This window comes from Callorhinchus milii, unplaced genomic scaffold (assembly GCF_018977255.1).
Source record: "Callorhinchus milii isolate IMCB2004 unplaced genomic scaffold, IMCB_Cmil_1.0 Scaffold14, whole genome shotgun sequence".
Taxonomy (NCBI): Eukaryota; Metazoa; Chordata; class Chondrichthyes; order Chimaeriformes; family Callorhinchidae; genus Callorhinchus; species Callorhinchus milii.
The window spans coordinates 9,350,389-9,377,698 of record NW_024704755.1 but is presented as its reverse complement, the minus strand read 5'-3'; the positions used below and the strand labels follow the sequence as shown (position 1 = coordinate 9,377,698).

General features: G+C 38.1%; 1 protein-coding gene across 3 annotated transcripts in view; it reads right to left on the bottom strand.

The window, feature by feature from the left end:
* Positions 1 to 6,611: 6,611 nt before the first annotated feature.
* The window catches only part of nkd1 (NKD inhibitor of WNT signaling pathway 1), a 52,693-nt gene continuing 31,994 nt past the window's right edge, over positions 6,612 to 27,310 (bottom strand). Inside the window, exons 5-10 of one of the 3 annotated variants that reach the window (XM_042340320.1) lie at positions 20,105 to 20,208; positions 17,459 to 17,554; positions 13,278 to 13,422; positions 11,206 to 11,290; positions 10,709 to 10,839; positions 6,612 to 9,821 (exon numbers count right to left, since the gene is read on the bottom strand). In XM_042340320.1, the coding sequence (XP_042196254.1) occupies positions 9,232 to 9,821; positions 10,709 to 10,839; positions 11,206 to 11,290; positions 13,278 to 13,422; positions 17,459 to 17,554; positions 20,105 to 20,208 (1,151 nt within the window). In that variant the 3' untranslated portion in view covers positions 6,612 to 9,231. The remainder of the gene's footprint in view (positions 9,822 to 10,708; positions 10,840 to 11,205; positions 11,291 to 13,277; positions 13,423 to 17,458; positions 17,555 to 20,104; positions 20,209 to 27,310) is intronic. The other 2 variants (XM_042340323.1, XM_042340322.1) reach the window with 2 other exon arrangements.

The following is a 27,310-nucleotide window of genomic DNA, read 5'->3' as shown; positions in this document are numbered from 1 at the left end:
ATTTGTTGTCGTTGTTACTCATCTCTTTGAAAACCTGAAAGGCCCTTTTAACCTTGAAGATAGAATCAAATTTGTCTTTATGTTAAGAAGAGTATTCTGGAAATTCAATGCTGTCAATTTCACAATGTGAATCAAATGCAGAGAACTTAAACCTAACGATTATACGGAGCTGTTATTGATGGCAATTTATTCACCAGAAATGCTGAATATCCAGAAATGCCTGCAATGTCAGAGACGTGCCCTGATAGTGCCACTGTATTTCACCATTTTATATTTTAATCCTTTACACTTTTAAGTTCTGGAGTATTAATATATTTGTGCATTTAATAATGGGATTAAAATGTAATATCCACAGTCCAGAAGCTAAGTCTCAAAGTGCTTGCAATTATTGCATTTTCCTACCCCAATATGGCAGCTGTACATCTAATAATAATCCTTGCATTTATTTGATATAGTGCCTCATCACGCTGAAATGTCTCAAAGCCCTTCTGTAAAGTATAACAACTGTGTGTTTATAGACAAACATAGCAGCCAATTTGCACACAGCAATGTCCTACAAACATCCATGCAGTAAATGACCATTTTTTTATCTGACCAGGGCACCAGGAGAAACCGCCTTCTCTCTTTGAATAGTGCTATGGGTTGTTTAATATCCATCTGAGAAGGCAAACCACTGTTTAACATCTCATCTGAAGTATGGCACCTCTGATAATGCAGCACTCCCTCAGCGCTGCACTGGAATGTTAGTGTTGACTATGAGAGGCTTGAACCCACAATCTTCTGCTTCAGAGGTGCTGTTACTTAGCCATGCTGCTACCTCTAAACATTTGATAGAAAAACAGCAGTCTTTCTCACTTATTCCATTCTACTTGCACTGTGTACCATGGTCTGTTTAGAAGAATCATAACAACTAATAAAGTATAAATTGTGGAAGTTCTGGTCATATTCCACGCTAACCCTGACCTTCGAATTGTCTGGAATTCCAGAGCAGCTGATCTGCATCAGGGTTGTTAGAAATGGCTGATATGACTCCCCTGCTGATTTCAGCTTAAAATCAAAATTTTGGACTTGCATCAGGCAGGTAATTCAATAGCTTGCAGTGCATGAGCTGAGTTGGGGGCAGGCCTCTGTATAAGGCTTAAGCCCTGGGGGATTGCATTCAGTTCAGGTCATCTCAAACCTTACTGAATGTGCTCTCTCCAGGCCTGAAACTATTAATAGGGGTCATTTCCATGGGGCTTCTATGTAAGTCAAAGTGATATCACAATGCAACAAAAGCTTTTGTGTTATAATCTATTAAGAATTATCAAATCAGAACATACTGTAATTGACTCCTCAATGAAATCATTGCTCATAACTAGTCACAAGTAGAAAATACACTAAATGAATAGAATGTCACAGCTAATATTCATTTAACATGTTGGATTACAATGGTTTTGACCAGAAATATTTCCTTTTTAAGTTTTCTGGCAATAGATAGGCCATAATGGCTTTCATGAAATATATGTTTTTGACAGAAAGTTAATACAAATTTAATTTTTAACGCCTGTTATATGCTGTAAAGTTCATTTAAATTCTGCAGTAGGGTTTTCTGTCAGTAAGTATGACACCTCTCTATCCGACAAATCTCTTGAGGTTATTCCTGCTGCATGCATATTAGTTACTATTTTATGTGGAAAACCACAACTATGCTCACCACCTGCAAACAGTACCTCCTTTTGCTAGCGACTTGACTCATATTTTAGCAGAGCCCGAAAAATTATAATAATTCTTTGGATGTAACTGATGTGTGGTTAAGTACTTGTGAAGTTGTACGCCCATCAAAGGGGAAAAATTAGGGCAGGGTATCATAATAGTTTGAGTGGAAGAGATTTTGGAGACTATAGAATCCATTCTGACTTTATTGCTCTTGGATGGAATGGAATAGGGTGCCAAGGCTGAATTTGTTGGGAGTATGGTTGAGACACTCTGAGACCCTATCCTGCGTGGAGGGGGGTTATATAAGTGCAAGTTGTTGTTGCTGTTGACTTCAATAGAAGAGAACCAACAGAAAGACGATTGTGGATTGCAGACAATGCAATGCTGAAGACTTGCAGTGCACATGGCCACTTTAGCTGTCCTATCTGATTAGCTGATTGATTTATGCTGAAATAGAGTAGTTTCACTGGCACCCTTGATACCTTGACCATTTTTTACCGGTGAGCAGTGAACGTCAGCAACTCATTAAAGCTCAGCATGTGCTTGGAAGTAGGGGAGAAGAGTGGAGAGGAGAAAAATACAATCAAAGAGGGGGAAATTCCTCAAGCACCTTCACATTATATAAGAAAACTCATTATTTTTGTACTTTTCATTAACAGTTACATAATAGAAAATCTACATTCATTTTGTATGCCCGCCTAGATTTTGCAATGAACCTGTAACTAATACAGCAAGTGACTTATAAATCCAATTTCTATAATACAACTTAATTAGGACTTACAAAACTAACCACAGAACTTCCATTCTGTACACCAGAGGCTATTTCATTTTGGACTTCTGCCAACAGAAATAAATTCAATGCTATTCATGTCCACCTGTTAGACACGGGCAACTAAGTAGGACTGACACACAGATGTATTATCAGTAAAGGCTGGTAAAGGCTGAATTTAACAATAAACTAATTCAACATGAATGGCTTCCAAAGAACGCACGTTCTATGTCTTTGATTGTACATTTATGACAGCTTTAATTCTGTTCTATATGCTGTAGGATGACTCATGTAATGTGGAAAGAACAGCGCTCACTGTTGTGTTCATTTACTAAGCAATATCAGCAGAGAATAGAAAGCACTAGCAGAATATAAATATATTGTAATAATAATAATCCTTGCATTTGATATAGTGCTTTTCACGTCTTCCTAGACGTCCCAAAGCGCTTCACAGAATATAAAACCTGAATAAAAAATAACTGAATAAAGGCATTACTGTAATAATGGCCAGTTCTCTCAACCAGTTAAGCTTTGGTCAGTGGAGTCAGCTGACTCCCAGAGTATCAGAACAGAAATTAAATGAGAAAATTACTACAAATATGCATTTATATAGTGTCATTCATGCAGGAATAGCATCTTAGAACACTCACATATTAAAGCATTTACATATTAGTGGTCTAATCACAATGCTGCAAATATAGATACAATCAATATGGGGCTTGAACCCACAACCTTCTTCTGACTCAGAGGCAAGAGTGCTCCCACCAATTCAGGCTAGCCTTTTCAATGTAATTCTTTCTTACAGGGAATGCAACTATGCAACTACAACATGCCATAAATAGAGAGCAAGGTCATTCCAATGCACATAAAGTACCACAAAGTGAGAAATATCTGGAGGAAAATAAAACTCAGAACAGAGAAACAGAATTTACCAGAGGTAAATGCTACTGTGGCAGCTCACTGAGAGCCTTCTTTATTATTATTTGATATTTGTTGTGACAAAGAGCTACAATGAGTTCACTAAATATTCTATGAACTATCGTAAACATATTAAGAGACTTATGTGTATTAACATGCCCTAAGTGTCTAACATTTAGACAGAAATGTTTGGATTACATGAAATAGCAATCAAATAGTTTTTCTTGTTGACATGCTAAATTGTCTGCACTAAGAATGCTGTTAAGATAATACACCTAACAAGATTGGTGGTATTTGTGGAATCAATCCAAGGGAGATATTGAGCTATATGTTATGTTAAATAGAGAAATTCAATTCCCTGTCCCTATGATTTGGAGTAAGGGAATAGAGAAGAAACAATTTGTTCAAAGAAAATTGGCAAACGTTTGTTTGGGGTCAGTTCATTCAAACTGGGTAAATTCCCCCAAGATTTCTCTCTGACCTGGCGTAATGTTTACTCCTCGCCTCCCTCCTTGCTTTCTCACACTCTCTCAAGCCATGTATATAATGCCTATCAGATGTTAATATGCCTGGAGTTTCAGTAAATAAATGAGACACCATAAAGTTTTTTAAAAATACTGCACATATTAATAGTTTGCACTGTTGTCAAAACTTAGTTAATCAGAAACTTTAGCAGTCAGTTCGACTTACAGAACATACTTCCGTGTCTGGAAGGAATTCCCACTGAGATTCCCTAATTGAGGAAAGCCATTAAAAATCCCAATATATTAATCCCAAATGTGCTTTATAATAAACATTATATCTTATTATTGTATTATTATATTTGGAATTTAAGTAGAAATGGATCCATGCTTTGAGTCTTTCCATTCCTGTCAAATCACTGTTATATTTATTGGTGTGTTGGTGAAGGCAACATCCCTGTGGAATCAGTAACTCTCAGCACTGCCACTTGTTTTTACAGGATTCAGATAATGTGCAAACTGGGACCCAAACCTAACCCTCTGTTTTAGAACTGGCACCGTGTACAAAAATAGTCTTTAGGGAACCATTAAAGAAAACCCACTTGCATGGGCTGATTATTTAAGGGTTTAATGCAAAATCTTATCCACGTAGAGAATTTTGCATGGTCTACTTTCAATGTCAAATATATTTACAATTACTGCCATCGCCAGATTCATACTTACCTCCTTTTTACTTCCTCTTATACAACGGTATTTTATTATACCCAATAGGGCAGAATGAACAAATTAGTTGATATAGATTTGCATATATTAAAGAAAGCCAGGAGCAAAATGGGAAAAAAAAGCATGAGGAATCTGTTCCATCCAGTTTACATACAGTTGAATTTGAACAGAAATATACATTCTGATGTCTATTATTAAGTTCCTGATATTAATTGCCTGATGCTTCTTTTGTACTTGTATATCCGCTATTCTTCACTGCCTAATTGGACTAGTTGTGATTACGTGAAAAAGGTAACAAATAAATAAGCCTTTATTTATTTCTAAAACTGATTGTGGAAGGTGAGTCCTAAGGTACAAGCAATCCTAGATTAGCATGATGGATGCAAAGTGTAGATTATAGTTCAAAACTTGCACACAGAACATACTTTGTTTGCAAGGGATGCAGGATTATTTTTAAAATACTATTTATGTAGACAATCCCAGGAAGGAGATTCCACCTGTAGTGATGGTACTGTAGCTGGTGTGATCTGTGTTTGCAAATACAAACAGCATCTGAGACATTTAGCATATTGTATAATATATATATATGTTTCTTCCACAAAATATAGTCAATCCACTTTACAATATACAGTATTCTGTGAAGCGCTTTGAGCCATGTCAATGACATTATAAGGCTCTATATCAAATACAAGGCTTATTATTATTGTGCAGTTGTTGCATACCAACACTCTTGAAAAATGTGCGTGTTTGTGAGGGGCTGGAAGGAATCATTTTAAGTTTGGAAATTGTGTGTATGTTATATGCAAGAACAATAATATGGGAGAAGGAAACTGGACAAGAAGGATAACAAGTTATAATTTATATTTTTTCTTATTATATATAAAATGCAGCCTGTCCCTTCATGTTGGTCATATTAAGCTCAAAGTGTAGGTTTACATTCCCTTATCAGAACTCTGCAGTGTTCCAGGAGATACTTTTTTGGTTTGGCTTTAAACCAAGGTCCTATCTGTTTTTAAGTGGAAGTTAAAGATCTCATGACATTATTTGTAAAATGAAGGGAGTTTTTCCTGGTGGTCCTGCTCAACAATCCTCCAGAATAACTGTGTGACATAGAATTACATACAACATTACAGCACAGAAAAAGGCCATGCAACCCAACCAGTCCTTGCTAGTGTTTATACGTCTCACGAGCCACATGATGTTTAACTCAAGGCTGTGTGCGGGATGTTGTTCGAGCAAATGCTTATTGTATTTGCCTACAAACATTCTACACTTCTGTCTGAAGTGTTTTGAAACGTATCGTTGTGATAAGGCGCTACAAAAACACAAGTCATTTCTTTCTTCTCGGAACTTTAATTATTAGCAATTATTTGTTTTCAAACTTTTCGCAACATGAATAATGTAAATGCTTTGATTGAAGCTGTGCATGCAACATAACTTACAGGGTCTCAAGAGGCTAAAAGCAATTCTCTTATTCTCTTAGTGAGACTTTGCCTTTTTGCCAAAATGGCAAGCAGACACATTACAAATCACTGGTCCCTGATGCACTGTAATAAAGTAATGCTCACTCACATCCAATGATTGTGAGTGAGGCAGTCCTGCAGACTGCAGTACTTACAGATACGTTTATCAGGCATTGTTTCTGATTAGCAATCTTCTCATTTACCACAATTGTTTGTACAGTAATTATACAGCATTTTTGAGCCAAGAGTCGGTACATAGAATTACACAGAATGATACGGCATAGAAATAGGCCAATAACCTCAACTAGTTTGACTATGTTTATACTCACCATGAGCCTCCACCCCTCCGAATCCCCTCTCCTTTACTCCCTCTATTCCCTTCACCCTTATGTATGCATTTTCCTCTTAAATACACAATGCTTTTTTGCTTCAACCAGTTTCCAACAGTGAGTTTCACATTCTCACAACCCTCTGGTACATCTGCAGAAAGAATCATGTTCATATTAACTGATTTGACTTTTTCTAAACATTGTCAAATAATTATGCACAGGGACACGGATTTCTTTTATATAACTGACTAGTTTACCTTTAATGAAAAGGGGTTTCTGTTGACACAGTTTTACTATTAAATAAATAAAGCATTTAATCAAAAACATCTATATATACTATACAAAATACTGAAAAGAAAAATATTCAATTATAGGGATACAGAAACCAATTTGCTTTCAGAAGAGAACATTATGAACTGTGTTACATAAGTAGTTTCACAACTGAACGGTACAATATGTACTGAATACAGCTTTAAATTTAAATATGTGTTTTTATACATGGCTGTCAGAAAACATTATACAAGATGGGAATGTATACATATGAGTACAATATACTAACGCTGGATTACAGGATTGCATTAGATTTAACTTGTTAACACAGGGCTAGTAATAGTTAAACACTAGGACACAAAAAGCCAATGTCCTTTATAGACACTCATGTCATTTTCAGTCCAATATATTTTATAAATACAAAGTATATTTTGAAGTCCGCTATACAAGCAGAGTTTGCAAGACACCGCTTTAACAGAGGAAAACTCGAGTCAGCAGACAAAGGAGTACACTTGTGTCCTCCACAAGTCATTGGTAAATCTGAAGGAGGTCCTTTGAAGTGTGTATATAAAGGTTTTTCCTCAAAAGATGCATTTGCAAAGAAAAAGTACATTCTTAAAAATGTTTCATTCTATGGGCCACGAGTAACAACAATATCACTGCCATGGCACAGTCCTTTCAAACCTATCATACTCCAAAGTTTATTTTACACAACGCCCCATTCACACAGCAATTTACTTCTGGAAAACATTGGGGTGATATATCCACAGGTTAACACACACACACACACACACACACACACACACACACACATATACAGTACATTATTCTGTATAATACGCACAAACAGTGGTTCTTTACCACATCCTTAGCATTTTCTTTCTTCACCAATTTACATTATAGTAGACAAGAGCGGATACCAGGCTCCATGACCCAATCACACGGTCAGAAAAGCAGCGAAAGTGTACCATGTGATTTGAAAAGCAAGGGATCTCTGGATTTATTGCACTGACTAATACAAGGAGCAAAAGTCCTGTACCAGTTTCACCTCGTGATATTGGTAAAATGTTTCAACAACAAACTGCAAAAACTATCAGAGAAGTCAGTAGAACGTTGATAAGTTTTAACCGAGGTAGAGACTGACCTAAAATTCGTGGTGAATTTTTCATTCTTCCAGCAGATATGCTGTCTTTGAGAACTGCCACTACAGACCTTGGTAGCACAGTAAAATTCGCTGTTTTTACAGTGGTGTATTATTGCTGTGTGAAAGGGGCTTAACACTTTGATACTCAACAGCAGCAATAATAGCATCTTAGAATTAGTCTAAAACAGTGATTAAGATTCTGGCCTATAGAGTAAGGAATAGGATATCTCATTAACCCCAGTCAGTTTCAGGCCATCTTTTATTTGTATAATTGATGTCACTCGTGAAGGAAGTTCTTAACTTACCATCATAAGGGAGCTATCTTTGTCCAATGATATCCTATGTTATTTTGGTAAGATTCAAGATTAAAGTAGGGTCTATCAAGTCACATCCTGTCTTCCATTATTTGCACCACAAACGAAAACTCCACAGAACAGACTCGTTTCTCAAAAACAAAAATAGTCAAACCATAGTTTTAAAAAGACAATGCACCTGAGATATAATATATAGTTGCCAACTTCTCTGAAACGTAATAAGGGAATTCAGCCTTCTGTGCCACAGAAATTCCCTTGAAACAGGGTCAATAGTGAACTGACCTTGTGTTTAACAAAGCCAGTAGATGGCAATGGACTGATATTACCACTGGACTATAACAGGCTTGGACTCAAATGAACACTTTTAGTAGATTGAAGACAATTCACTGGGCACACATGTCAAACATACACATGATACACCTAAGGGTTTGTGTATAATATTTCAAGAGGTTAGCTTCTGGTCTGCAGCACATGGCCCTAAATAGTGTGGAGACTTCAATGTCATTTTAGAAATTACAAACAGAACTCCTTGTTTTGACTTGCCCATTCACTCCATGCAAAATATTTAAGTTAAAATGTTAACCTTCGGAGCATGCCTTGGGTGTGTTCTGCACACTTCAGTTCTTGACGAATTAAATTCTGCAAAAATATATATATATATATATATATATATGCCTTCGGTTGTAAATTACTCATTGATGTACAAGAATTGGTGATGATTCACCACGAGAATGTAGAGCTATCTGTACAGTCCAATACAAACTGAGGAGTTGGCAAAGCGTGGTTAGTGTGAATCTCAACATGGATAACAATTCAAATGCAAAGAACGGAAATGATAAGTCTGGACAACACAAAAAAAGGTTACAAGTACGCAGAGCAGTAAAAACCCCTTTGTGGCACATTTCGTAGGTTAAAGAAAACAAAATCTGAATTAACACTAGAGGTAGCCAGCTGTTCAAAAGTCTTTTAGTTTCACTTCATTTCTCATTTATGTTTGACTCTCAAAGTACAGAATTTCTAACTTAGAATTAATAACAATACTGCCATGGGTCAAAGACCACAGAATCCAGTCAAGCTCTCCTTCAAATCGGGTACTATGGTTCCATTAGCTTAAGTTCTTGTTACATACATACCCTGTCTGCTCATGTCTGGTAGAAGTGGTGGTAGTGATGATGATGCTCATGGTGGTGATGGTGTTCATGTCTCTGAACAATTCGACCAACATGGCCTTCATAGAGTAAAACAGATGGCAAATCCCTGACATGTTCCTGCTCTACCACTCTTGAAGGGGGATGGAAAGCTTTATACACATGATGGTTGTCCTTAGATCTTTGCCTGTGTTTCTTATAGCTCTGCTGATGCTGATGGCTGAGTTGCATGGGTAAATATGGAATATTTGGGCCTACAACCACAGGAGTCGAGGTCAGTGGCATGTAGGGACCTTGTGAAGGCTTGTTCTTTCCAACCTTTCCAGCTGGGGCTGAGGCCAGCACATTTTTGCTCAGGGTTTTGGGAGATTTGACTAAGTGCTTGTTCAAGTCCTGATTTCGCAGTCTATGTTGCAGTTCAATCACCCTAGTGTTTGGAGACTCGTGATGGTGGCTGTGGCCTGGATCCATGGTTTGAGATCTCCTATGGTGACTGTACATGACTTCAGGCTCATGGGATCGGGACCTGGCCTGGTGAGGAACCTTTGTGTGATTCTCCTTTCTAGAAGCCACTGGAGGTGAACCTGTGGGATAAATACTTGCATTAGTCAATTGAAAGGAAATATTTTAACCTTGTTGATCTTATGTGATACAAGTAAAATGTTAAATGAGTGTTAAAAGTTAATCCCATTATTTTGCCCTTCACAGTTAGTTCCCCCGTGTCACACACCCTTTCCCTGACGCACATAGTGGAAAATAAATTTCCTGCTAACTCTGAGGGCAGTACTATACTGGGTGATGTGTCACAGTGGGCAGGAATGACCCCTACTGCCCCCCTACACAGCAACAAATCTTAATTCTGTTTGTCACCTACACAAAGAGGAGTGTCTGGCACAAACACCCATTCTACCACTCCAGACCCTGTTACAAGCACACACCACGTACAATTTACAGAAAGCAGAGCATAATCCCTGTGAGGCATGCTGCTGAAGCATATAGACCAGACCAGGTTGCTCCTTGGTTCAATTCCCTCAGTCGGTGTTGAGTTAGATGAATTTTTTTAACTACGTCTCCAGCATGTCAAAGTGGTTTTCGAGCATTTGAAAAATAGCTTGAAAGTATCGTATAAGCCAATATTGTGATATTTATCCTTGAAAAAAGTATTTGTTGAATGCTTTTTCTGCATTTAAATTTCTATTTGGAAATTTCATGATAAAATGTGACAATTTTTAGATTAAGGAAGGGAAAATATAGTGCTGGAATGCTAACTTTATGCGGAAACACAGGATCAGGCTCAACCTATAGTTGATTATCCCACGAACACCAAAGAAAATTAAGAGGAGCAAATCATCATATATCACAAAATTTCTGCATGAGAAATTCTATCTTTGCTTTAATGTATCCGCTCTAATGTAAACCTCAAAGGAATATATGCAACCCCGGGAAGACCATCTGGTTGGTCCTAAAGTACCTGGTCCAAATTTGGAGGTGTAGTTCTCTATCCCTGCCAAGTCAAGGTAGTGGTTTCTCCTTTCAGTATTCTCATCCACACAATGACGATGGCACTTACTCTGATGGGGGTGCTGATCGCTGTTATGGCGTCTGAGGAAGAGAATGTAATTAGCAAGTGCCCCTCACAGAGATCTCTTTCCCATAAATTCCTGCTTATTTCCCTCCCCAATAATAATCATGGTTCATTCATCCCTTTACATCAAAGCAAAGTTATTTAAAGTCTAGAGTCATCCCAGTTTATTGAGTTTAGCATATTATACCCCCAAGCGCACCACAGAAATCCCGAGTGTTTCTCAACTCTATATGGAGTGTTCCTATGTAAGGCAATAATTTTGCTTCAGATCATCTGAAAGAGGTGTGAAATTCTATAATGTAATCCTGATACCTGCTGCGACATTTTAAACATCTCGGGATATTTTCTGATTCTAATTTTAATAGAGCAAACTAGCTCCTTACCTGAGGGGAGCCCGGTTTTTCTTCTCTGTGTTCTTGAATTCCTCAGCAGACTTGATTTCAGCTTTCTGCCTTGAACAATGCAGATCTAATGCAGGTGAGATTGGATGAATTAGCACTTTTTCCTATGATTTTTTGGGACAGTTATAGTTACTGATTCTGAGCATTTACAATGTGGGAACTCACCATCAAAATAGCACACTAACAACATTGTGGCACAATAGGATGTAGATGATCACTTAAACACATCTGCAGCACTGTAGCACAATAGGATACAGTTTACACTGATCCCTTAAACACACCTACACGAATGGGACTACAAAGAGGGAGTGATTATTATTTGGATATAAATAATCTAAGTAACCCAAACCCTCAAAGAGGGTGTGAAAAGACTGCTGCTTTAGTCTTCAGTGTCAAATGGACCATCTTGCCTCCTTAGTTCCAATAATTTGTGTGCCAAACTATGTGTTTTTATGTATGATTCCTGATCTCTGCAGTGCTATCGTGGAGAGTGCTAAAGGGAGGTGAGATATGTCCCACAGGGATGGTGGAAAGATTAGAGATAGAGACATCGTCATAGAAGCTAGCTACAGACAGCATGAGCATGAGGTTCCTGGTGTCCCTCCCAATCACAAAAAGAACATGTGCCTTCATCCAAACCTTGTGATTTACCCTGTGTTTCTCAGTCTATAGCCAATTTGTGCTCCATTTCACAACATCCTCCATAATCCCACTTTTTAACAGAAATCCTTTTGTGGCAAATACCTACTGAAAGCCTGAATATCCAAACCAGTATCACATTACTCTTGTCCATCAATCCTGTTACATCTATAAACATTTCAATAAATTGTGTAAAACATAGTCTTCCTTTCACAGACTCAAGGAGCTGCCTTTACTGTTATCCGATGTGTTTGAATTGCTTTCTTTGTAATAGGTGCCATCCCTTTTCATATTTTAGTTCAAACTGACGATCCAAGGATCAAGTTTCTGACGTTTTCCATAGACTGGAACATTAGCTATTTTCTAATCATCTGGTGATACTCTTCAGCTTCAAAGCACTTTGATTCCTTTTATTTCTATCCTTACTTGGATGCATTATGTTTGGTTCTGTTTTCTTATGAATAATCAGGTGCTCCAGTTACAGTCTTTGTTTTAATGGCTAGTTTGTTGCTATGAACCAGCATTCCAGAAATAAAATGCCACGACTTTCTTCAATGAGAACTGGTGTAAAGAAAACATTCAACATTTCATTCATAATATTTTTCTCTCCAACTATCTCACCCTTCTTCGCTCTAAATGGCCCACTTTCATCTTTAATGCTTTGCCTACTGTGAACGTATCAAAAAACACTCATTCTATTGCCTTTCATATTCCTTGTGATATATCGTCCCAATTTGTTTTCTTTTCAGACTATTATGTATTTGGTAAGTTTAAATTGAATATACATGTATTTTACCGATCATATACATGGTTTTCTTAAATCTTACTTAAAAATTATTTGTTTACTATTTATATTATTATTTATATTAACTTATTTTCCTTATTTAATGTCTCGATTTTAAGATAAATATTTACTTTTTAGAATCTTTGGTACGTATATCTCTAAACACTTTCTCTTTGAGTGGTACCTTTCTATCAATAGAGTCTCCCCGTGTTAACCCTGATTCTGAAATCAGCTTGCAAGAAATGTAATTCTTTTTTCTCACTTGAATTGTATTTCATTCTATCCATGATGAAATAATAAATGATTGCTAACATTCCTCAAAGTTTAAATCTCTACATCTTGCCTCAAGTCAACTTTACTTGCTAAATATTAAATAATGTCTCTTTGTCCCTTCTGTATCATGGTTAAGAAGCAGTCCTGCGGTATCTCCATGAACTCATCTAATGGTTAACTGCTTATTAAACTAACGGTAAACTAAAGTGCCAAACGACCTGTTTCTGCGCTGTAACGTTCTATTGGAGTTTATATTGGAAATCCCGGGCTGTAAAAAGAAATTCTATTAATTTTACCAGGGAGATGGAGCATTTCCCCTTTCTCCATCTTCTCTTTGCAAATCAAATGGAAATCTTACCTGTCTGCCACATTTGACCTTTCGTTTTCTCGCTTGAATCGGGTGTCACGGTCAGTTTAACCCGCAGGGTTTTGCTGGTATTTGGCGAGTGGTTTACAGATGAATCTACTACCTCATAGATTGTGTGCAGAAGACTAGTAATGTCCTGTAAAGGTATTGCAACAAGACTGTTGGGAGTATCCCAGCAATGTAACATTCAGACACATGTTTACAAACCACAATTCTAAGGTAAAGTTCCCCCTTTTATATACAGTGAGATAAAAATGACATGAATACGATGATGGAAGGGTGAAACTCTGTTCTACATATGTACATTAAATTGGATAATAATAATTCTTGCATTTGATACAGGGTCCTATCAGGTCTTTGAGACGTTTCAAAGAGCATCACAGGATAACCTGTAAAGTGAATTGTGGGTGAAACGCAGCAATGTCCCACAAACCATCATGGAGTGAGTGACCAATTTTATTTGGGGAATTTTTTCACCAGGACACCGGGAGAAACTCCCTTCTCTTTTCGAATGGTGCAATGGGATTTTGAGGCTAAATAAAGACTTTAATTTTTGATATAAGGCGATGTGTGCCCATCCAGAAGTTTGGCAATGTGTTTTTCAAAATCCTCTGTGTGAAGAAATAGATCCTAACATCAGTTCTAAGTGTCTTGGTTCTGATTTTAAGGCTATGCCAATTGTGATGGATTCCTGTACAAAGGAAATGTATCATCACTGGGATCAAAGGATGAGATGAAATAAGTCAAAAGGGTCTTCTTCATCTAAACCTCTTGTGATCATAATATTTATTAGCCTCACCTCAAAAGATCATTTCCTACTGCAACACTATTTCCGTAGCTCCCCAAAGTTAACACTATATAGTCTCTAAATTATTCTGGCAACGTCATGAGATTCTATGTCAAATTCTGGTCAGTTTTGCACTGTAGATTCTTTCCCCCAACCTCCTGTGCAAAACATACATTTCACCTCAGCTCATGGCAGCCATTCAAAAGATGAGTCTTTCAACTCATGAGTTCTACCCTGGACTTTATCCCAGTTTCCAGAGATGGTACTAATCCACTCAAGACACCCAGTCCCTCCTCTCGTTTTTCCCCTGTACCCTGGTTAAAGAAGGAAGAAGTTCCACCAATCATTGGACATAATAATAACACAACTTCAAAATGTTACCAAGGTGTTAGGAAACTATGTCCTTTTTTTGATAAAAGTACAGGCACAGTTACAGTCCAGCGATTCGGACACAATATGTCTTCACCTCCATTCCTGCCTCGATTCTAGACCTGCCACGGGTCAAATATCTCTCTTCAAAACCTCAGAGAGATCCTTGTGTGAAACTCTCCCCAACATGAGGATACTTTCCAGATTAAATTAATCCTATAGCAAAGCTGTGCACTGAAAGAACTAGGCATCTTCTGTGTTCATTAGAACAAATGTATACAGCCCTTGTTTTTACAAGGTTTCGAATTACACTACAAATTACAATGGAGACAAATGTAAACCACCAAGCAGCTCTAGCATGCAAAGATTTAAATCTGTATTAAGCTGTGCATCTGTAAAACTTTGTGGATCAAACAGATTAAGTTTAATAATTCTGATTCCAAGTCTTTTACTGAGGTCCCTGTGAAGATAATTACAGCGTAACTATCAGTTCTCCAAACACCATGAGAGAACAATTGGGCCTTCAAAAGCTGCAAAATAAAAGGGTAGCATAGCAGAGAATGATATTAGCCTGTATTTTTCATGCTGATAGCTTGGGCATTCATCTCCTTATACACACAGAGCACAGTAATTGAGTTTTTTGCTAGGACTTCAGCAGCTAATCAGTCTGTGTTCAATATTTAATTTACAAATACATTCCACATAGGTGTTATTTTTTCACGATTCTTTTACAACAGGGAATTTGGCAATTTTTCTTTTTCATTTTGGCGTCCTTCCTCTTTTAACCTCAGTTTAATGATTGAATGTAATTTTCACCAGCAAGAAAGCTGACAATGGTTAACTCCAAACTCCAATTAGTGTGTGTTCATCAACTTTCGTCTCAATTGTTTTGGAGTCAAACATCCCACCTCTGTGCTTATAGCCGTGACTGTGACAACTTTTAACTAGGCAATTGGAGTAGTATTTGAAAAGAAACAATACAAAAGGATAAAGGGGAACAGGAAGCAACATCAAGTCGGGGTAAGTGTAGGTAGTTCCAAAGGCGGAATATCGATGAACTGAATAACTTCCTTCTTTACAATAATATCTATGATTCTGCAGCTCAGAGACACTGGTCCTCATGTTTTATAAAGACTTTATTGATTTTGCTGGGATCTAATACATTTCATGGGAGGATAGTAGGCTTTGATGCGGAGGATGGTAAGGTAGGTATTCTGAAGGGATGAGATCAGATGACCCCAAGGACTTTTTTTCAGTACAAACCAACCTTGTGCTTTGAAATTTACCACAACCAACTAACTTATTTTTGGATAATATTTTTGGCCCTCCCTCTCAGTGACTCCACTTCAACAAAACCTCCATGTGCCCCCAATAAACCACTAGTTGCAACAGTCCTAACATATCAAAATAAAAGGGCATGACGATAGGGCAATTCCACCTTAAGGGGAACTGCCCAACACCATCATCACTGTACAAGAGCAGCCGGCGAGGTATGTTCCCAACGTCTGTCAACTCAGGGTAACTGAATTGTCATTAAATCTATATCCACACAAGGCAGGCAAAACCTTGGGCAAGTTTACTTACTCCTCATGCCTAATAATAATTCCTCCGAAACAATAATAAATTGGTCATTTTCAATCCACAACTGTTTGTGGGACACTCCATTAGCTGCAGCGGTTTGCCCACAAATATACAGCATATTCTGTGAAGCGCTTTGAGACGTCTAGAATACGTGAAAAGTGTTATATCAAATGCAAGGATTACTATTATTATTATTGTGGCTGTTTCACTGACTTTGCCCTTCCTTGCGCACTGCACTGCACTGAAAGAATGTCTATAAATAATACCAATTCTGGAAATAAACTTGATGTCCTCAATAAGCTGCAGTGTTTTCAACACATTTTCAAGTATAATTTTACTTTTTTTGTAATTCATTTGGTATGTTATGTGGAAATTTGTGATTGGATGGTGAAGGAAAATAACCATGGCTTTGCAGTAGCGCATTAAGTCAGAATGCCAAGGTAGACGTTATTTTCTTGGGAGTTTTTCCGTTTGCTTCTTAAACTGCATGAAAAGTATTTTGATTTGATTCCCCCTTCCAATTATTTAGCTGTTGATACAGCCGACTTGGGATAACAGGGTGGACAAGAAAAATATTCACAATCCTCAGTTCCAGCTAAAGCTAGTTAGGGATCATTAGTACTGTACTTTTATGAACAATGCAAACCTTTGTAGGTGCCTAGTTAGATTTGCCTCCACTTTACTGGCAAGTAGGAAGCAGGAGCTTCCTTGATCTTACAGAGTCTAGCCCATTGAGCTAATCAATGCAACAACAGGTTCCAGTGCGGTTGTCCGCACATGCCTAGCTTGCAAATGAAATGCTCTATAGTGTGTTCAAGATAATGTAGGCCAAGTGGGAGATGCCAGTCATAAAATAAATGTTTTGAAACTCTATGCTTTTCCCATGAACCAAAACCAGCACGGTTTAAAGTTGCATCTCTTGTTTTGCAATCAGCTATGAATTTACAATTGAAAACTAACAGGGCAAATAAATAGCAACTGGAATGTCAGGTTGGAAGGCAAGTTTTATTGCTGAGAACTCCCAAGGGCTGCAGAAGAAGAATTACAGATGAAAACTGACCACTGTGCAAACTCAACCATTCTTATCTAAACACTAGAACCCAATCCACAATGGAAGTGCTCAACCACACTCCTTTTAAGGATCAAAACGTTAACAGGATTCAACTCGACTGAACCTAACTGAACCCAACTCATTACTCAGTAACTTGACAGTCCATTCAATCACATCAACACTGCTTATTATACTGTTTTCAAAGCCTGGGTTTTAAGATTTCTATTCATAAAACACTGGTGATGAAATTTTCGCTCAGTGTTTCCTATTTGTTCAGATTATGACAGGTCAAGTTTGAAGAAGACAAAAAAGGATTTAACAAAGTTTATGTTGGTGGGAATGGGAAGCATTCAAAACATGGGTGTGAGCATCTGTCCAGCTTACCTCACGAGTGACTTTCCCATTGTTATCAAAGTCATACAGAGTGAATGTCCACTCCTGCCTGTTGTCTTCCTCTACAGATACATCACATTCCAGCTCCTGTAAAATGCAGTTTAAGGGCTACTTCAGACTCTCAACACAGGCACACAAGCCTTGATACAACTGTGCACCATAACAATTAGCAGATTGCCGAGTTCAGCACAAGGCACAGAATGCTAAAGTGTCTTTCAATTGGTGGCATGGATATTAACAGAGTAAATATACTGCCTTTTTTGTCCAAATTTTTATAGAGGTGTAATAATTATCTTTACATACCTCACCAAACCTTGTGAAAGTTTGCCGATGCTCTTTGCAATTACAGTGAATTCCTAACATAGTCAATTTGTGACAAGTTATTAAGCTTACAGCAACAGATCCAACCTCACCACTTATACCTCCATCTGCTTATTCATTCATTCAGCAACTTAATGCGGATTAAAAACACAATCCATTTTCATACTCGAGTGTTCTTTTTATAAATAAGTAAAAGGTCAAACTTCTAACTTGCTTTCTTTTAGGTGGAATTAAGCAAAGGACTGCAAGTGATGTGCATGTGGAGAGGAATTATTTCTGCTCTCAGAAGAGTATATACTTTTCATTTTAGTTTCAAAACTCTTGTGCCTGCATTAATCTTGAAATCAGGGTTTGCTCTATAATGATATATTCCCTACACACATATCCCTCCTGTTTTTTAAAGGGATGGAATAATAATTCCTTCATTATCTCATCCAAGTGATCGCTCTTTATGTACGAGTTCAGTATTCAAGCTTGGCTGAGTTCAATCCTGTCCTCAATCAACACCCACCCACACACTTACTGCCAGGGGTCATTGGATGGTGATTAAAATGGGAACCTGGATCGATTTTTTCCATCCTTCATCGAATCATGTGACTCCATCACCGCCTTGGATGAGATTAAGAGCTCAAGACCAGTAGTTAAGGCTAACATTTCCTTGGTGCATGTGGTCCAGTAACCACATCAGGTGGCACATTGACCCACTGAGCAAATGGAGGAGGCAATTTACCATTGTTTGTGTTTCAGTGAGAGGGTTAAATTCTTGATTACAGTCCCATGCCCTTGATGCATGCAGAATTTGCTGTTATAACTCAATGAAACTAAAACCATGCTCTCTTTCAGAAAGCAATCTGTCACTTGCAAACTCAAATATTTCCCTTTGCTGCAGTGTATATCCCAGCACATCAAAGTTTTATCCATCCAGATTCTCTTGACTTCTATCAGTCGGATAGAAACTGAAGCCTCTGTGTGTTAGTGTCATCTAAACGGCCCGACTGTTAGCATTATCATCAAAGTAAATTGTTATTCCGAGCAGACGAAAAGCTAGAATTCATCAACTTCGAGCAAATGTTGCAACTTTGTGGGCAAATTTTTTTTTCCTGAAGTAATTTTTCTTGATCTCATTTTATTCTGCCACACACAGAGTACATATTTATTGGTTGAAACCAACAAGTAATGTTGAGTTGATTGGTTTGTTGAAATATATAGCGTGTCTAATTATTTTTTTCCAATTTGCTCCCCAATGACACACGCCTCTGCTCCTGGTCTGGCCGCTTCTTGCTAGGATGCAGTTCCACATGCACTGTTTACTCTCTAGTACACCACTCAAGTGACTGCTGTTCATATGTCAGCAGATGTCTGCAGGCTGCTCAAATATAGAGGGCATCTCAGTCCAGCCTGACCTCTCCCCAATAGGCTGCCACAACCAGTGGATGGTACCGTAGAAGGGATGAGGAGCAGGAACCCTTGTTCTTCCCCTTCCCTTACCCTGGGAAAGCTGTGGCTAATTTAGGCCTACCCCCAAGCAACTCTGGCTGAGATCAGCAGAGCTGAATTCTTTAATTTTTTTTATGCAGATGCGGAGTTGGGCAAAACAAGTACATTCATTTCTAATTTGCACAAAAATTTGATGTTCATCAAGGCCACAGGGGGATCCTCAAGTAATTAAACAAACATGAAAAAGTTATGTAAGTGCATTAGCTGGATGTGTATGTATATTAGTATGAGCTTTACAACAGGGCCTCTTGTGTGGGAGAGGATGAGGGGTAGGGAATCTTCGCCACCAGTGACTGCTTCTGAAATATAAGGAGCTGTGTTATAAATCGTAGTTCTTGTTCCTCTCCTGGGTGGAAAATACTTTACAACTGAATTGAAGGAATTGTTTTAACCCACTGCACTCACAAAAGCATCTGGATGAACCCAAGTCTTTGCTGCATGCAGAAACCTCCCACAGACCAGGAACAAGCAATGACAAATTTGACATAGGCAAAAAGCCCTTAGTATGCCATCTCTTGAATAAATTGCACTAGAATAGGGGGAGTGAATTTTGTGAAATAATTGAATTATGCTGATTACTAAAAATAGCAAACTTTTCACTATGCCTTTAAAACTCAAATCAGTGTAAAAATAACCCCAGTGTGTGATTGGGCACATTCACAAGGTTTGACTAAGGCAAGAACATTTCATTGTGCATACTGATAATGCACAGGAATGAAAACTATTCATCCATTCAATTTTTCCTTTGGTTTAAGAAGTGGATCGAGTGACTGTATATAGTCACAAGTACGTAGGTTTAACTTTCTAAAAAAAACTCACTTCAAATTTGAGTTGCTTCTTCACGCCACTCTGTGCAGCTCCCTTTTCTATTCTCTTCTCAGTCACATTGTTAAAGCCATCTGTCTTTTCTGGAGGTAGAGCGACTGTGAGAATTGAAAAAAAAATTTAGTCAATGATTTTAACACAACTTGATTTAACACAGGGCAGTTTTAAGCAACACAGACTTTAGGTTTTCAGATCAAATGCGCTTCTGAAAAACTCATCTCAAATGTTTATTAATATCGATAATTCTAATAATAACAACAATCCTTGTATTTGATATAACATCTGTCAAACCAGGAAGAAGTCATAAGATATGCTGCAAAGTGGAGAGTTTGTGTATTTTGTGAGTGAATTCGGCATTCAATTTGCACACTACATTGGCCCATAAACTGCCAGTTTAGTGTTTATAGGTACTAGTACAGGATCTGATAAAGGAAATGTATCATCTTGAAGCTATTAGAAAAAAGTGCGTCAAAATATTAAAGTTTACCACTGATAATAGACAGCTTGATTTAATACACTGATTAGCTCTCATCATCCAACTACAATCATTCCCTTTTCTAAAGCAGTTCCGTCAGATAGTATTCCCACAGTCAGTTACACGGGAGGTGATAACCTTAGCAAATTATTTGTGTGCCCAATGCTTCAATAAGATTGCAAACTGTAATATTAATACTGCATCTGATTCTAGCATTTTTACTCAAGGTGTTGAGCATAGTGTGCATTAACAATCAAGCACTGCTACAGTGAGGAGAATAGGATTTATCACACTGCTTTACTGGAGGCATTTTTCCAAGGCATGGCTTGGAGGAGATAAATACTAGCAGTATGAAGGTCCTGAATGAACTCAAGCTGAAGTACTCTGCTTTAATGAAGGTTTGAAATGATATTAACTTTGTTCCTCTACACTGTTGGGAGTTGGTAAATCATCCAAAAGAGTACCCCTACTGGTACCATCAATACACAGGATGCAAAATCAAACAGGTTTTACATGAAATGGCTGAATCCCCCCCCTTCTTTGCCCAAGGGAACTTCCCTTGAATCACCTGCCTCTGGTCGGCTGTGCAGTATGACAATGAGTCCATAGAATCTGCCACTGTAACACATGTTGAAATAGGGAACAAATTATGCTATAAATAAATGGGATCAGCCCCACTTACTAGGAATGCAAAATCTTGTAGTTATTATTATTGATATAATATTTTGGCATTGATATAGTACTTTTTATGTTCGGAGGCTGTCTGAAAGCACTTCATGGAATTTACTGTAAAGTGTAGTGACTGTGTATTTTGTAGGCAAATGTGGCAGCCAATTTCCAAACAGCCATGAAGTGAGTGAACAATTTTATTTGTGGGGTTATTGTTGCGCAGAACACAATGAGAAGTGCCCTTCTCTTTTCAAGTAGTATCATAGGATCTTTATTGTCCATCTGAACAGGCAAATGGGTCCTTGATTTAATGTCTCATCCGAAGGACGCACCTGTAACAAAGCAACATACCACCAGCACTGCATTAGAGTGTTAGCCTCGATACGTGAGTGCTACATTTGTGTGTACGATATCTTTAAGTGTAATGGTAATGCTGACCAACTAGGGAAACTATAGGTGTGAGTATCTTTTGGATTTGTTTCTTTTAGTGGAATCAATAGCACTTTTTTTGAATTCATTGTTTCTCCAAAAATACTGTATTAAAAGGATAGTGTGCTGGAACGCGTAACGGAGAAGCATACCTTTGTTAAACTCTGCACTAAAGCGCTCATTTATGTATTGGCGTACCACACACGATGCCACAAAATAGCGAGGTAAGAATGTGCAAGAATAGTGGGCTAACTGAGCCAAGAGCCGGAGTGTTTATTTTGGTGTTCAGGGGTCGTTTCAACTGCATCTCATGTGTGAGGTATTGATGTACAGTGAAACCACATTATACGGTTGTAGTTGGGGTTTATAAGACTCCAACCTGCTTTATAGTGGGCCATTATCAGTGTACAGGGAAAGCATTAAAAATCCACCGGCATTCCGCGTTAAATTGTGGCCAACTTCTGGGTCATTGGGCCCCCACCAACCTACCTCACCTCCTGCATGTTGCACATGCCCAGCAACTAACATTAGCGGAAACTTAACAACCTGAAAGTCAGCCACTTGTTAGCATCTAGATGTTGGCCGGTCCCCTTTCCAAAACCAACAGTTGTAAACAAACTAGCATTATAAGAGAGGGCTTTATAATGGGATCTATTGTATGTGTTACCCAGCGACAGGAAAGAGCAACATGGTTATATTGCCATTGTGGCATTGTTAGTTTGGATCCTCTTAAGCATGGCAATGGGTGTCTGCATGTGTCAGACACCAGGTATAACTTACACAAGAAGTCTTCAAGAGTCCAAGTGCTGCAGAGCAGATCTTGGAGCTGTCTCCAGAGACAGAGTGCATTGGAGCCATTCCAGGTATGTATGATGATGGCTTAATATTGCAGTCAAATCTGATTCTGGTTCAGATTAATCACTAGTTCCAATTATCCTCAATCATCTATAAAAGGAACATTCTTCTGGGACCATCTAAAACACCACTTTAATGAAGAGTGCCTAATAATTAAGTTATTGGCGAAACACTCGAATTAACATAATAGTCAAAACTTATATTCTACTAATAATTTATCATAGAGAATTCATTCCCATTATACAGGTTATAAGAATAAAAACAGATTTCTTTTGGTAACCTGCCAACATACTTTACAGTTTTGTTAGATGAAAGCTGTGGCCGATAAATTAGACACACCCTTAACTTAACAGATATCCAACTGCAACCCTTGCCTCGTAAGACTGATTAGCTCTCTAGTGGCTAACTATGGTAAAGTTTTAGTTCATTTCATAGTGGATAGCCTCAAGGTTTCACTGCAAAATCCCTGATCATTATGCCTTAGCATTAACCGTCGTTTTTAGTTAAAGGGCCCTGGAGATTTCCCATCCAAATTCGCATCTGCAAAACCACAACTTCAATATATCCTATTAAATGTAACTTCACTGAATCAATTCCAATTTTGGAGCTACTATATTGGCAATGCTCTTTCTTACAATCAAGTTACTTTAGCAGATTCCCACTAGTCCTCACAAATCTTTACAGGTCAAATGTTGTTTAGTTTATCTCCAGGTTTGGTTCACAGCATTGTAAAGAATTTGAAAACTGTTCTCCCCCAAGCTCTTGCTTCATCGCATTTTTAGAATTGTTACTAAAACAATGTCACCAGTTCTCAGAGAATCAACATTATTAATTTGCTTCGCAATACATATCGTTATGCGTAGGTGTGCACTTACTATTTGAAAGAATATTGGTTGCAGTGGGTACTTGCTGTGGGAACAATCAATAGTTATCAAGTTAGAAAAGTTTAATAATACATACAAGTTATTTAGATCAAATGAAAACTGAAGTCTGAAAATTGCTAAATTTCACAGCAAGGATTTTGATTAAAATCCTATTTTTCTACACGACTGCATTAAACTTCCTCATTTCTTCTCCTGGACAGTTTTACCAGCTGTGTCATCCAGTTAAGTCGCACAAATATGGAAATAACCCATATCCCATTTTACACTAGTATCATTTAATCCTTACTGAAGCTTTATCAAAGGAGGATAGCTACAGAAAAAAAAACTATCACAAAAAGAGTTCAGAAATATAGAGGAAACATAAAAGCAATTAATTGTATGGAGATGGTAATATTCAAAGTTACCCCGGTATTTTCATTAGTTTTTGTTGCAAAGTATAACATAAAAATCTTAAGCTAAGCTAATTACTGAAAACAGATTTTCTCCACATTGGAAATACTGATGAGAAATAAATGGAGGAGGTAAGGTCCAAGATGCAGTGCACTACCAGTTTGTAAAGAACGTCAGAACAGGAAGAGGCATCAAACATTAGCTGACGCCAAGTTTGGGCTTAAAGAGCCAACATTATGTAGGAGGGGAGGAATGGAAAGTTGTGGGAGATAAAGAGTCTCACGATCTCAAGGTCCTGGGAAAGAATGGTTCAGTGTTGGGAGACGGTCCAATATGTTTGCACACAGCGTGATGGGAATGGAGAGAACAATACCACACAATACAGATTTACATGTATATAGTGCCCTTCAAGTCAGGAGGATGTGCCAAGGCTCTGAGTGAAGAGAGAAAATAGGTAGGAAAAACTATTTACAACTTGGGAGGAACGATTGAAAAACGTTTGGAGGAGCTATCACTAGACATGAGAAAACAGAGAAAATGAGAGGAAGACGGGGATGGTTCTGATACATGAAGAGAGATAGCAACAGAGAAGGGGAGATAGGGAGAAAGAATTGAATCTAAAAGTGGTGGAAGAATCACGAGGTAACTAGCCTATTCTTCTACTCTTGATTCTTGTGACTTGGGTCTCATGCTGGATAATACAGGTGCAGAAAACTTGGAATTATTGAAGTCTTGTAGTCTCGAAAATGGACTTTCGAGAGTTCTTCTATTCGTACATTGTTGCTATGGTCGGTGACCTAAGTGGTCTTCAGGCTTCAGAATCCGATAACACTCTTATTTCACTATAATATACCAAAAAACGTTTGCTGTGCCTTTTTAATAATCCTTGCATTTGATATTGAGCCCTCAACACGTCTTTGAAGCGTCTCAAAGCGCTTCACAGAATATATTGTAAAGTGAACTGATTGTATATTTTGTGGATGAAACGCGGCAGGCAATTGCGCAACAGTCGTGGATTGAAGTGACCAATTTATTATTTTTTTGAAGGAATAATTACCGCTGGAAAAGCGATCCGCTAATCGATTAACAACCGGGTTCCGACTTACCTCTAGGTAAACAGAGGCATGTGGAGTAAGGAAACTTGCCCAACATTTCGCATTGCCAGGGTATGGTAGCAAAGTGGAGCTGAGTAAATTAGTCTGAATATCTTGGTTTGACTAAGATAACTTACAAGAAGTGCTGACTGCAATGTGCATCACTTGAGTTTGCACTGCCAACTGTGTACAGTATTATCCTCTGTTTATCCCGTAGGTAGCAACTGCCAAATTAAACGCTTTACTTGACCATATTCACTTGAAACACTTTGATGCTCTATTCTCATGCTAAAAAAAATGCATTTTGGCTGCAGATCAGAGAGAATTAAAGTGAATTACTAATTAACTTAAAATTTAAACACAGTTTCGATGTTAGCCAAAAGATTGAACAGAACTTTTTTTTGAAGATCAAAGCAGATTCTCCCCACCCATCTCCAAAGCTGAAGCAGAAATGTTCTCAGCGTGCTTCTTCTGGGTTACTTAGAGCTGTGTGATCTCACCATTGTGATCTGATATTTAAAGAGCACTCATTAAAACAAACTCTGTGGAGAATAAATCGGTAAAATAATTCCTCTGAGCTTTTCAGCATGTAAAACTTTAAAATCATTGGTGGGGGGAATACGTACAAAGAGAGGTCAATTGATTGAACTTGAACTGGCTTCAGACAAGAACGGTATGTCTTGCACACAACTGATCGATCAATTGTGTCTTTAAAGCCCAAATACTTCAGTGCGCTTTTAAACTTTTAAATTGAGGAGACAAGACAAACTTCTTTCTGCCTTTGATAAAAAAAAGAACTGCAGCCGTAAATGATAGTTTCATAAATTCAACACTTGGTACAGTGTTTAACTTGCCACCAGCAACGTCCAATGACAATCTTTAAATGTGTATTTATATCAGCCTTTGAGCCTGATCCTGGTATCTGTAGTCGCCCCACCCCCCCACTTCTCTGCCCCACCCCCACCCCCCACATACACACACAAACTCCTCCAGAGTAACCGAATAAGAACTAATAAAAGTTGGGAACCCTGGCTGTTTTCTTTTAGAAAAACACACAAACAAAAGCAGTTTGAAATAAACTAAATTACAAAAATATTTTCGATCTTTATTTTTCTATTCTTTATTTTTGACTATTCTGCAACATCTAACAAAAGGGAACTTAGCCAGCGGTTCACCTGTGTGGATTTCCCCCCCCCCCCACCATCACGTTTTCTCCCTTGTTCTCTTTTGGATACGGATTCTTGCCCACTGGTTGCTCACATCTATTCTTCTTAGTGCGAGACTCAACAGCAGATGTCGACAAGCTTTGTGACCATAGGGGGGCACCAGAGTTGAGGCTGATCCTGGGATCACCTTCTCATCCTTGCGCACACTCCTCGGGAGTAACCAGATAGTAATAAGATACGTAACCTTATTTCCGGTTTGCCCACACCATCTATCGCACTGAGTAGTTTATTCCACATTTTCACCATTTTCTGTGCAAAACAAATAATATGATCGAATCCTTGCATTTGACAGTACTGTCTTATGAGTGAATACTGTATATTGAGCACTTCAAACCAATCAACAGTTTCTGTGAAGTGTAGCGACTGCACATTTAGAAGTGAACACAGTTGGCCACTTTGCACAGAGCAATATCCCACAAAACAGCCATGAAGTGAATGCTCGATTTGTTTAGGTGGGGGATTGTTTGTCAGGGAGAGACTCCCTTCTTTTTAAAACAGTGCCAGGGAGATCTATAATATCCACCTGAAAAGGTAGACAGGATCTCAGTTTAACATCTCATCTAAATGACAGCAGCATCGAATTGGAAAGTCTGCCTAGACCTTGAACTTAAAAGTCCTGACATGGGGCTTCCTTCTGGCTCAGTAGGCCAGATTGTTAACAACTGAGCCAGGATGACATTTCCGTCTTCTGACCTTGAGTCGAATGTCCTTGCTCCACATTTGTTTACCGTGCTAAACATATTATTAGGGTTTAATTTATCTATGCCTTTGTAATCCAGAATACTTCATTAAGATAATCCCTGAGCCGTTTAGTGTGAACATTCCCAGTTTCTGCAGTCTCTCCTCATAATTCACTGTGTCTAATTCCAGCTATCAAATCTGGTTGTCTTTCACTACACCCTGTCCAATACCGAGATGTCCTTATTGTAATACGGTGACAGGAAATGCGTCTGGTATTTAGTAGTGAGTCAGATCAATGTCTGTTCAAGTTCAGTATATCGTTTCCTGTGTGTAATTCAGTATCCCTTTAGTACACATCCTAAGAGATTGTTTCCTATCTTTACTCCATGCTGTGCTAACAGTTTTAATAATCAATCTACCTAGAACCCCCAAATTCTTCTCCTGGGTTGTTTCCAATAAACTAAAATCCCATTTATTTTTTAGTCCAACTGTTTATT